Genomic DNA, 12622 nt, shown 5'->3' with positions numbered 1-12622 from the left:
CTAGAACCCTGTACTTGGGCAGCTACAGGCAAATAAATCCCCATGTTATCCCCCCCCCTCCCGCCCCCCAAGGTCTTACAAATACTTAGAGCAAAATCAACTCAGCATTGCTGTGGTATTCTCCAAAGTGACCGCATCTGCTTGACAGCACGTTTGTAGAAAATTTTTCTGATCGTTACTCATTTGCCAAAATGATTTTGGTCAACAGCAATAGATAGTATTTTTTTTCCTACGGGAAGAACATGGATGGATGATGAGAGATTAATTGGGTCTCCTTTAATTTAGTAACCTGTTAAAAATGTAAGATCCAAGAGGAGACTAAAGAGAAAGAAGACTTAAGTTAATGAATATTGAAGATTGGAACCTATACTTAAGACTGGAATGAAAACCCCTGTATTTTTGAAATTTAGATGGGCAAGGATGGTTAGAACCCATTTCTACTATTCTATGTTAACGCCTGTACACAGTGGTTTTGAAAAATAACTGCACTATAGCGATTTTGGAAAAATCTGGAACTCTTGACAAATCAAAACGTAAATGAAATAGTCTTGAAACAAAAGATTTGATTTTGGATTAGACATGATTGTGTAAGACTTAAATGTAAACTTTTCTTTTGCTAATGTCTTAATCAGCCAAATTTTGCAGTGATCACATAAATATTTTTTTAAATTAGACCCATGTTGAAACTGTAACAAAAAAAGGGAAACGTCCGGTCATTGGATACAATTGATAAAACTTTATTTGTATTATGCTTTAAAATGGAGTAAAGATATTAAAAGCAATGCAGCTTTGATCAGAAGCGTTTGAATTTTCTCAAGCACTATTAAAAAAAAAAAGCTTCAATGCTTCAAAGTTACTGAGGGAAAAAATTTTCCAGATTTTTTTTTTCCTGAAAAGTAAAAATGGCTCCATTGGTAGCACTAAATAATTCACAATTTGGGGTTCGTTCAGAGGCAGATTTTGGAGTAAAAGATGAGTACAGAATGAGAAACCTTGTTTTGAGGCGACAAAAGTTTTGCCCCACCAGCCCAGCTGACGGCGGCTTCGGTTTTCACCCGGAAGCTGGTTGTTTGACCAAGCGGAAAGCCTCGAGGAATTCGTTGAAGTCGATTTTCCCATCCTTGTTGAAATCAATGCTGCGGGCCAAATCGCTGATGTTTTCATCGGAGATATTAATATTCATGTGGGAACTGAACAGCTTCCACATTTGATGGAACTCGTCGAGACAAATAAACCCTGCAGGAGGGGAGCAAAGAATACTAATTTTTGGGGGGGTGGGGGGTGGAAATCAGAAATAACAGCAATAGCACTTGTCTCCACTTATGTGATTTTTTAAAAAGGACTGCCGCTTTTTAGATTTACTTGGTTCTCTAAAAAGAGTCTTGATTCTGAGATTGCAGCTGCCCTTTGTGGTCATCCTGTTCCTCTTTTTATGTAAGAAACTATCATTGAAACCATAACTCAAGAAACCCCTGGTTATTTTTGAATACAATTCAATACAATAGCAGAGTTGGAAGGGGCCTTGGAGGCCTCCTAGTCCAATGGCCCCCTGCCTAGGCAGGAAACCCTATACCGTTTCAGACAAATGGCTATCCAACATCTTCTTAAAGACTTCCAGTGTTGGGGCATTCACAACTTCTGGAGGCAACTTCTGTTCCACTGATTAATTGTTCTCACTGTCAGGAAGTTTCTCCTCAGTTCTAAGTTGCTTCTCTCCTTGATTAGTTTCCACCCATTGCTTCTTGTTCTACCCTCAGGTGCTTTGGAGAATTAGTTTGACTCCCTCTTCTTTGTGGCAACCCCTGAGATATTGGAATACTGCTATCATGTCTCCCCTAGTCCTTCTTTCTCTTAAGCTAAACATACCCAGTTCCTGCAACCGTTCTTCATATGTTTTAGACTCCAGTCCCCTAATCCTCTTTGTTGCTCTTCTCTGCACTCTTTCTAGAGTCTCCACATCTTTTCTACATCGTGGCGACCAAAACTGAACGCCGTATTCCAAGTGTGGCCTTACCAAGGCATTATAAAGTGGCATTCACCCTTCACGTGATCTTGATTCTCTCCCTCTGTTGATGCAGCCTAGAACTGTGTTGGCTTTTTTGGCAGCTGCTGCACCCGGCTGGCTCCTATTTAAGTGATTGTCCACTAGGACTCCAAGATCCCTTTCACAGTTGCTACTATTGAGCCAGGTACCACCTTATCCCAAAGGTGCTTTTTTCAGGAGGCAACTGGACTCGTTTGTTTTTCGTTTTCTTTTGAAGACATTTTGCTTCTCATCCAAGCAGTGGAGAATGGAAGGATTTATATTCCCTGCACACAGCTGGTAAAAGAACCATCACCTGGATGACTCAGAGTCTCTACAGGCTTTTTAGCTATACAATTTGGAACGGACACCTTTTGGAAGGGGTGGGGATTTCCAGAGGAAAAAATGGCAGGCTATAAGTAAGAACCAGGAGGACTACTCAGCTGACCCCAAGGAGACAGATAAGCCTCAATGACCCTCTAAAACAGGGATGGCTAACCTTTCTGTTGTCGCGTGCCCTCATCCATAATGCAATGAGCGTGCGATGTCCTCCCACGTACCCTGGCCCCTGCGCATGTGTGCAGCACTGCACCTCCCCCCCAGCCCGTTTTCGGACTAGCAGGCCTCCCTGAAGCCTCCTGGGATCAAAAAAGGGTGCGGGGGGCGCACTCCACCCCACCCCCCATGCATGCACATGGACCCTGCGCATGTGCGGGCATTTCCTGCATGTTCCCTACGCATGACCTGTGGCTGGCAGGTGTGCACACATGCATTGTGGAATTGAACTGGGCCGATGGCTTGTGTGCCTGCAACATAGCTTTGCCATCACAGCTCTAAAAGGACGCAAAGGACCAGCTGTCTGCAAGGAATCTCAATCCTTCCATTCCCCACCATCCAGTCAGAGCCGAAGAAGCTTCTTGGATGAGAAGCGAAACATCTTCAAAGACAAACAAGTCCAGTTGCCTCCTGAAAAAAAGCACCTTTGGATCAACCATGATCTGGATGACTGAGAATCTCTACAGACTCCTGGTTATTTAGTTTTCCTTCTCAAATCAGCCACCTCGTTGTTCTTGCCTCTGCCGGTGTATTGTAAAATATAAAAGTTAAAAGTTAATACTCCTGTACCTTCCCCAGGGCATTTAAAACCAAAACACTTAAGCTCTGCCCTTTCTAGACTACAATGATCACTTTGGCTATTAAAAAAAAGGAAATTGGCAAATAATAAAAAAGGCATTTACCTGAACAATCGGTGTCAATCAGGCTGAAGATCGTTTCCAGATTGGATAAGTTTCGATAAATGCTTTCTAGCAAACTCGACTGAAGACGCTGAAAGGAAGAACACACAAAAAAAACACCTGTTTTCAAAACATGGCTTGAAATAGTCCAATATGCTTAACAGGATGAAGATAGGACCTTGAAACTGTATTTATGCCTTGTGTACGTCTACGGAATGCTAGTTCTTTAGCCTCACTGGTTGCCAAATTCCATAGTTGGCAAGAAATTTCAGGAAGGGAAAGAGAAAAAGAAGGAATAACAGAATAACACAGCAGGAAGGGACCTTAAAGGTCGTCTAGTCGAACCCTCTGCTCAAGCAGGAGACCTTCTGCCAATTCAGATAAATGTCTGTCTTCTTAAAAGCCTCCAATGATAGAGGACCCACAACTTCTGAAGGGCCGTTCCACTAGCTGTTTTCACCGAAATGACATTTCTCCTTGGTTCTAGGTTGCTTCCCTCTTGGTTTAGTTTCCATCTATTGTTTCTTGTCTTGCCTCTGGTGCTTTGGAAAATAGGTTGACCCTCTTTTCTTTCTGGCAGCCCCTCAAATATCGTAACACTGTTAACACGTCGCCCCTAATCTGTCTTTATTCACTAGACTAGATTTACCCAATTCCTGTAACCGTTCTTCATGTTTTAGCCTCCAGACCCCTGATCAGTCTTCTTGCTCTTCTCTGCACTCTTTCTAGAGTCTCAACATCTTTTTTATATGGTGGTGACCAAAGCTGGATGCAGTCTTCCAGGTGTGGCCTTACTAAGTCTTTATAAAGCGGTATTAATACTTCATCCGTGATCCATGATTCTATCTCTCTGTTAATGCAGCCTAGGATTGTATTGGCTTTTGGGGAGCTGTTGCAACACACGGCTGGCTCCTATTTAAATGGTTGTCCACTAGGATTCCAAGATCCCTCTCACACTCACTGCTATTGAGCTACGTTTCACCTAATCGGTACCGGTACCTTTGGTTTTCCTTGCGTATGTGCAGAAGGAGAACATGAGCATTGATGCATGATGCTGGTTTTCTTCATTCCCAAGTACTCTCTAGCCCAAGGATGGCTAACCTTTTTGCCATCGCGTGCCAAAAGCGGGGGGAGTGCGGGGAGTCATGTGTGCACGTGCCCACTCCCATAATTCTATGTGCTCTCCCCCTGCGCATGCGACAGCGAGCTCCACCGTCCTCCCCCTTGCTTTTGCCACGCGATGGCACAGTGGACTCATTTTTCACCCTCCCCAGGCTCCAGACCCTCTCTAGGAGCCTGGGGAGGGCAGAAACGGCCTTCCCCACCCTCCTGGAGTCCTACCAGAGGCCGAAAACAGCCTGTTTCCTGGTAGGCCCAAAAGGCCCGAAAATCAGCTGGCTGGTGCGCGCATGCACGGTGGAGCTGAGCTCGCGTGCCCATGGATATGGCTCCGTGTGCTACCTGTGGCACGCCTGCCATAGGTTTGCCATCACGGCTCGAGGCTAGTGCACTACCTCTTGGGTTGAAGATTTCTCTTCCGTCACGATGTCTCTGAGCCACATCTTATAGTCCACTTTTCCATTGATCAGTTGCAATATCAGATGTGGCCTCAGCACCCGCCATGGCAGTCCCAGCTGGAGAACCGACTCGATGCCCTTTGCCCAGTCGTTTACAGTGATGAGGCCTGGGAGAACACAAAAATACATCGTTTCAGAATGACTCGGCGAAGGACCAACGTTATAGGTACGGTAGTCCTTGAGTTAGGACCATAATGGATCCTGGTTTTGGGGGTTATTCTGTGGGAAATTGGTGGTTTTTAAGTAGCAGGGCTGCTAAGGGAGTGTGGCAGTCGTAAAGTGAATCAGTTTTGCCGAAAACCAAAAGTAACTCTGTTTCCAGCAAAACCATTGTAAAATGCCACATGACTGCAGGATACCTCTAACAGTTGTAAATCTGCCTGGTTACATATTAACAGAGTTGGAAGGGAACTTATAAGTCATCTAGTCCAACCCCCCACCCAAGCAGGAGACCCTACACCAGTGATGGTGAACCTTTTTTGGCTCGCGTGCCATAAAGGGGAGAGCGCAGGGGGGTCATGCAGTGGCGTGCCACACCCATAATGCAACGTGCGAGACACCCCCCCCCAGTGCGCATGCGTGCATGAGAAGTGCTCCCCCCATTTTTTGCATGCTTTTTTCGACCTCCCCAGGATCCAGAGGCTTTATAGAAGCCAGGGGAGGGCAAAAACAGCCTCCCCCCACCCAGAGGCCCTCCGGAGGCTTCAAGGGACCTTCAGAGGACTAAAAACGGATGTACGAGCAAACCGGAAGTCCGTTCCCGAACTTCCGGTTTGCCGATAGGGCCGTTTTTTTGTGCTCCGGAGGCTTAAGGGAAGCTCCTGAAGCCTCTGGTGGTGGTGGGAGGCTCTTTTCGCCCTCCTCAGTCTCCTATAAAACCTCGAGCCTGGGGAGGGCGAAAAATGGCTTTAAAAAAGGGTGAATTCAGCTGGTCAGCTGGCTGAGGAGAGCAGTGGAAATCTATGGGCCGGTCCTTGGGACAGAAGAGCCACCGCTGCTAGTGAGGCCCCACCCAAGCTCGGGGGATAAAAGGCAGGGGGCAGAGATGAATAGATGCAGCAGAGGAGAGGAGAGCAGTGGAAATCTATGGGCCAGTCCTTGGGACAGAAGAGCCACCGCTGCTAGTGAGGCCCCACCCAAGCTCTGGGGATAAAAGGCAGGGGGCAGAGATGAATAGATGCGCCAGAGGAGAGGAGAGCAGTGGAAATCTATGGGCCGGTCCTTGGGACAGAAGAGCCACCACTGCTAGTGAAGCCCCACCCAAGCTCTGGGGATAAAAGGCAGGGGGTGGAGATGAATAGATGCAGCAGAGGAGAGGAGAGCAGTGGAAATCTATGGGCCAGTTCTTGGGAGAGAAGAGCCACCACCGCTAGTGAAGCCCCACCCAAGCTCTGGGGATAAAAGGCAGGGGACGGAGATGAATAGATGTGGCAGAGAACTATTCATCTTCCAGACGGACGGACTTGTCATCCTGCGGCGAGAGAGAAACATTTTGCCGGGGCTGCTGGCGCTTCTAATAAAGGAATCATTGATTTAAATACAGAGCGTTTGTCGTGTTTGGGGAGCTGTGTCAGAACCAGGGGTGGGCTGCTGCGGGTTCGCACAAGTTCGGGCGATCCTCTAGCTAGGAATCTGTCCAGTTCAGCAGACCCCCAAACGCCACCCCTGGCTGGCCACACCCACCCCACTCTGCCCCTCCCACTCCACCCCGCCTCTCCCAGGAGACTCCATGCGGCCCGTTCATCATGCCAGGTAAGTGCAGGGTCTTCACGGAGGCTTGGGGAGGGGGCAAAACGGGCCTCCCGGAGGTTCTGGAAGTCTAGAAATGAGCCTCTTTCCAGAGCCCGGAAGAAGCAGTTTTTGCCCTCCTGGAGGTTCAAGGAAAGCCTCTGGAGCCTGGGGAGGGCGAAAAATCACAACCACCACCCCTGCCGTGGTGCAGGAGGCCAACTAGGCCATGCCCACCATGACTGCGCCCACCCAGCAAGAGGGCAGCGAACCCATGGCTGCAATTTTTGAAGCCCACCCAATGGGCTGACTCTGTAAACCACTCAGTCCTGTATCAAGCGGTATATACCGTATTTTTCGGAGTATAAGACGCACCTTTTTCCCCCAAAAAAAGAGGGTGAAAATCCAGGTGCGTCTTATACACTGAACGGAGCATTTTTGGCCTCCCGAAACCCCCTTTGCAAAAATGGACGTGCATAGGCTTTGGGAAGCCTGCAAAGTGCTCCTGAGGGTTGGGGAAGGCAAAAAATGGGCCGTCTTTGCGATAAACTGGCTGTTTGTTGCTCATTTTTGCCCCCCCCCCCAGCCCCCAGGAGCACTTTGCAGGCCTCTCAAACTCTCTGCATGTGGATTTGGGAGGTCTGCAGAGTGCAAAACCTTTTTTAAAAAATGTACCTCTTCAAAATCTTGGTGCATCTTATACTCTGGTGCATCTTATAGTCCAAAAAATGCGGTAAGTTTAAGTGCTAATTATATTGCTATCATGGTGCCATCAAAACTCTCTCCAGTTTTTATGGGCAGAGATCTCCTCTCGACTTTCTCACCATGTTCATTCCCTGGGGATGGGGGGGGGGGGGGGGAAAGTGTCTCTTTTGTTAGCCTTACCTGTGTTCTTCTTATCGTAGCCGCGGAACACTGCGATGAGTTCGGACCTGTTAGCAAACAATTGCTCCTTTAAAATTTGATACGCCGACTCCTCCACTCGGCTGATCCTGGGAGAGAAAAAGAACATTTCTGACACATAAAATCGCAGGAGAACAAAAACATTCAGTCTGTGCCCTTTCTGGGATGACTGGCTTTGGCTCGGGGAAAGGGGGCGGTTTATAAATCTAATAAATGAAATGAATGAAATGAAATGAGAGACGGATGACAGAAGAGAATCGTCCTTTGTTCACTGGGATAAATCAGCTGGATTGTGGAATTCCTTTTTTTTTTAAAATAACGTTTCCTTTGCTTAAATCAGGGGTGTCCAAACTTGGGAACTTTAAGACTTGTGGACTTCAACTCCCAGAATTCCCCAGCGGGAATTCTGGGAGTTGAAGTCCACAAGTCTTAAAGTTCCCAAGTTTGGACACCCCTGGCTTAAATTATCATTTAATTTTCTCTACAGATAGTTCTCGACTTACTGCTGGTCACTTAGTCCCAGGGGTGGGCTTCAAAATTGAAGCAGTGGTTTTGCTGCCCCGTTGCTGGGCGTGGCCATGGTGGGTGTGGCCTACTCAGCCTCCTGCACCACGGTGGGGCGGATGGGTGTTTTTAGCCCTCCCCAAGCTCCGGAGGCTTTCCTCAAGCTGCTGGAAGGGCAAAAACTTCTTCTCCCGGGTTCCGGACGCCTGGTTAGTAACAATCGTCCACAACTCCTCCCTTCGCAGGTACATCTCCGTCTTCACACTCCAGGAGAGATAGTTTGTCTCATTTAGCCGAGACACCAGGAAACCTCCACCCATTACACCGACGGAGGACATGCTGCCTGCTAACCACGATTTAAACCCCTTACTCTGGTGTAAGATCACACTGGGTTACTCCCCTCTCTAAGCGCTCTAGTCACTCTAGCACTCTCCCTGGACTGGGCCCATAACCTGTCAGAGTTTTGGCAGCGTGACTGTTATAATAAACCCAGGAGCAAAACACAGCACTCAGAGACTTTAGACCATTAATAGTGGTTTATATACAAATATATACAGACATACATGTGGTAGATAGAATCCCTTACCACTCAGCTCGGACACAAGGAGAGAAATGAGATACACAATGAGAGAGAGAGAGAGAAACGCCCTCTAATGGCCACCTATATAGAGAGAGACACCTCTTTGCATCATCCTCACTGCATCAGCTTACAAATTACAGCTTACAACCTTACATCAGTTGGCAGCTATTAAATCCTCAGTACCTGACATTGTTTCCAGACTTCCGGGACCTCCACTAGGCCCATTAACACACACCCCTCCCCGAGCCTCCGCGTGAGCCCTGCACTTACCTGGCATGACGAACGGCCGCGTGGAGACTCCTGGGAGGGGAGTTGCAGGGAGGGCCAGTCAGGAGTGGGATTTGGGGGTTCGTCGAACCGTGCAGAATCTTGGCCAGAGGATCGCCCGAACCCGTGCAAATCCCCAGTAGCCCACCGGTGCAGGTAGTCCTAAAAGGGATTCTTGGTGCTCTCTGAGCTTGGTGGTTTTCTTGCAGATCACCCAAACTAGGTAACATCATCAGTGCAAATCCAGTAGGCCATGGATTTGCTCTCCCCTACTAGCACTCATCATGTTATCTAGCTGGGTAATGAAATGTCTGCAAGGAAACACACCAAGCTTACAGAATACCAAGGACCCTAATTTCAACCCTGAGCTACAAATATCCTCATTTAGTTAAATACCAAAAAGCATTTAAAACCTGGATTTGGGACAGACCCTTGCCCCACCATCATGTGATCACATTTTGGATGCTTAGCCACAGGACTGCATTTACGATTGTTTGCAATGTCCTGCAATCCTGCGACTTACATTTTTTTCTTGCTGGAAACCAGTGTTTACTTCCAGTTTCCAGCCCCCCCCCCAAAAAAAAGCCCATTGCAAACAATAGCCTTATTTAATGGCCGCAATGTTTACTTTACGACGGTCGTGTTCGCTTAGCAACTGCCACCAAAAACGGGTGTAAAATCGGGCACGATTACTTGATGACATCCATAACAACCAGCTATGGCTATAATTCTAGCCTAAGGTATGGTCATAAGTCCAGGACAACCTATATTTCTGCTTTACTGGATTGGGCTTCCTAACCCATGATCCTCAGCCAGCGGTGGGTTTCACATGTCGTTACCACCGGTTTGCCACGTGTGCACCCACTTGCTTCGCGGGTGCACACGTCCCTTTCATGCATGCATCCTGCATTCTGGGCACGTGATTTGCTCATGCGTGTGCCTTCCATGCATGCGCCAGGCCTCAAAAATGTGCCTAAACAGGACAGCATAGAGCCGGGGCCACAATTTCCGTTATCGGTTTGGGTGAACCGGTCTAAGCCAGCTGAATATCACCTCTGATTCCTCAGCCAATGTAATAACATCTGAAGAACATTGGACAAGAGAAAGTTCATAATATATATGGCCTAAATCCGTGATGGCGAACCTATGGCACGCGTGCCACAGGTGGCCCGTGGAACTATTTGTCAGGGCACACAAGGCTTGCCCTGTCAGCTGATTTCGACCTTCTTTTGAGGCCATTTTTCACCTTCTGGAGACTTCAGGAGCTTCCCTGAAGCCTACGGAGCGCAAAAAAACAGCCCTATGGGCAAACCGGAAGTTCAGGAACGGTGACTTCCGGTTTGCTCGTAGTGTCATTTTTTGCCCTCCAGAGCCTTCAGGGAAGCCTCCTGAAGGCTCCGGAGGGCATAAAACGGCCATATGAGCAAACTGGAAGTCCGTTGCCGAATTTTCAGTTTGCCCATAGGGCCATTTTTTCCCGCTCCGGAGGCTTCAGGGATGGTCCTGAAGCCTCCGGAGGGCCTCGGGGGGGGGGGGTGTTGAGGGTGGCTGTTTTCGCCCTCCTCAGGCTCCTATAAAACCTCTGGAGCCTGGGGAGGGCTAAAAAAGCACGCCAAAAATGGGGAGGAGCACTGGTCGTGTGTGCATGCGCACTGGGGTTGCGTGCAAAGCGTTATGGGTGTGGCACGCCCGCGCACGACTGGTTTCAGTGTTGCCACTCTGGATCTGAAGGGATTAGAGATAGCTGGGGTTTTGTAGCCAAAATAAAATACTTGGGAACCAAGGGCATTCTCCCTCCTGGCCCGAGGAGAGAGGAGCGATGTCGCCAGGCAACCAGGCAGCGTCACGATTGGACCATGTGAGCGATTGTTTGGGGTTGAAGGGAAACGTTTACTTTTAATAGGTGAAAACCGCAGGAAACTTCAGAGTCGTTTTCACCTGATCTGTGCCAATATGATATATCTAATAAAGGTATTCTTTGAGGAATTCATCTGCCTCAGAGTTTTGGTTGCCATGGGTCTACTACTTGGAACTCTGACCTTAACTGTATTACATTTCAAGGCCAACTTATGGCTTGCTGGTTTGTAACCCTCTTCTCAATCCTTTCAACAGCGGTTGGGCTACAACAACTCTCCGCAATGCTGGCTGACCTTTGAGTGACATTCATTTGGCGGATTACTCCTTTGGTGGCTTGAAACTGGACAAAATGAGGGATGAGGTCAGGTCCCATTTTGATGTAGGCACCCCGGTTACTCCCCTCTGAATAATAGTTGGAAGCCGAAAATATGGTGATGACCTTGTCAAGACAAAACAGAGGACAACAGATTTAGAGCAGTGTTCAGGTCCCCCACGTCAAAGTCTGCAAAAACCACAGGTTCACCTTTGCTTTGCTTTAATCCACATTTGTCGGGGCGCGAAGCTCAGCGGTTAAAGATGCTGAGTTTGTCATCTGGGAAGCTGACAGCGCCGGTTCGAGACCCCAGCGCCGCACGGCAGAGTGAGCTCGCGTTCCTTGCTCCTGCTCCTGCCCATCTAGCAGTTCAGAAGCATGCAAATGCGAGAGAGAAATAGGTACCACTTCGCTGGGGAAATTGTTCCGTGTGCCTCGGCATATAGTTATGCTGGCCATGAAGTGTCATCGGACAAAACCTCCTTGAACAAGAAACAGAGGTGAGCACTGCCTACTAGAATCAGACACACAACTGGCCGGAGGAAACCTTTACCTTAATCCACATTTGTGCATTGTTTGCACAGATTTTCACAAATCTCGAAGGCAAAAATTGCATGTAATCAGCACAGAAAGGAAGTGTCACCACAGTGTCCTGCAATTTATAACTTTTGGCATTTGGTTCCATTTCCTGGCAAAAAAACGCCCATTGACTACAATGGTTGGACCACATGGTGTTTAAATCTGCTGGTGAGTTGCTACCAGAAGAAATGGGTCAGCCTGCAGAGTTTTACTGAGTTGGGGTCCACATTGATTATACAACCCATGTTTTTATTTATATAGGTAAAAGTAAAGGTTCCCATCGCACAGATGTGATAGTTGCTACAAACTCTAGGGGGCGGTGCTCCTCTCCATTTCAAAGCCGAAGAGCCAGCTGCTGTCTGAAGACATCTCCATGGTCATGTGGCTGGCATGACTAAACACCGAAGGCGTAAGGAACGGTTACCTTCCCACCAAAGATGGCCCCTTTTTTTCTACTTGCATTTTTACATGCTTTCGAACTGCTAGGTTGGCAGAAGCTGGGACAAGTAGCAGGAGCTCACTCCATTAGGCAGCGCTAGGGATTCAAACCCCCAAACTGCCAACCTTTCTGATTGACAAGCTCAGCGTCTTAGCCACTGAGCCACTGTGCCCCTTTTTTTATTTCTACAGGTACTTGTTAACTTACAACAGGTTGCTTAGTGAGTTGATATGTACAGAACATATGCTGAGGTCCTAGAAAGAAATGTGTCAACTGTCCCAGCTTGGCCAGTTAGAAAAGAAAGACTTTTAGGCCCATGATTAGCTAAAAGGTATACTTTTTAACAATTTTTAATTGTTATTATGTATGATGTTTTTGATATGGACTGTACACCGCCCCGAGTCCCTTTTGGGAGAGGGGGCGGTCTAGAAGTGCTAATTAAATTAAAAAATTAAATTAAATTTAACTAAAGCCAAGGGCTTAGAGAAGCAGCAAAGCTGGATCTGAAGTTTTCCCACCCAAAGTATATGGTTTGCCCTGTCTGGGGAAACGGTCCCAGTCTGCAGCTTGTATTCCTTCACCTGTCCTTGACACGGCTTCTCATGGACCATCTGACT

The 12622-nt window shown here is 47.7% G+C and overlaps 1 protein-coding gene across 1 annotated transcript; it reads right to left on the bottom strand.

The window, feature by feature from the left end:
- Positions 1–945: 945 nt before the first annotated feature.
- On the bottom strand, positions 946–12616 carry LOC309395781 (serine/threonine-protein phosphatase with EF-hands 2-like; the record flags this gene model as incomplete). Its single annotated transcript, XM_081960314.1, has 6 exons — positions 946–1236; positions 3262–3349; positions 4773–4942; positions 7449–7555; positions 10968–11113; positions 12542–12616. 6 exons carry the CDS (start codon positions 12614–12616, stop codon positions 1052–1054), a joined length of 771 nt encoding a protein of 256 aa, XP_081816440.1. The 3' UTR covers positions 946–1051.
- Positions 12617–12622: the final 6 nt, after the last annotated feature.

This window comes from Natrix helvetica, assembly GCF_964273705.1.
Source record: "Natrix helvetica genome assembly, chromosome: 7".
Lineage (NCBI taxonomy): Eukaryota > Metazoa > Chordata > Lepidosauria > Squamata > Natricidae > Natrix > Natrix helvetica.
Note: the sequence above shows the minus strand (reverse complement) of the source record. Positions and strands in the feature narration are given on the sequence as shown.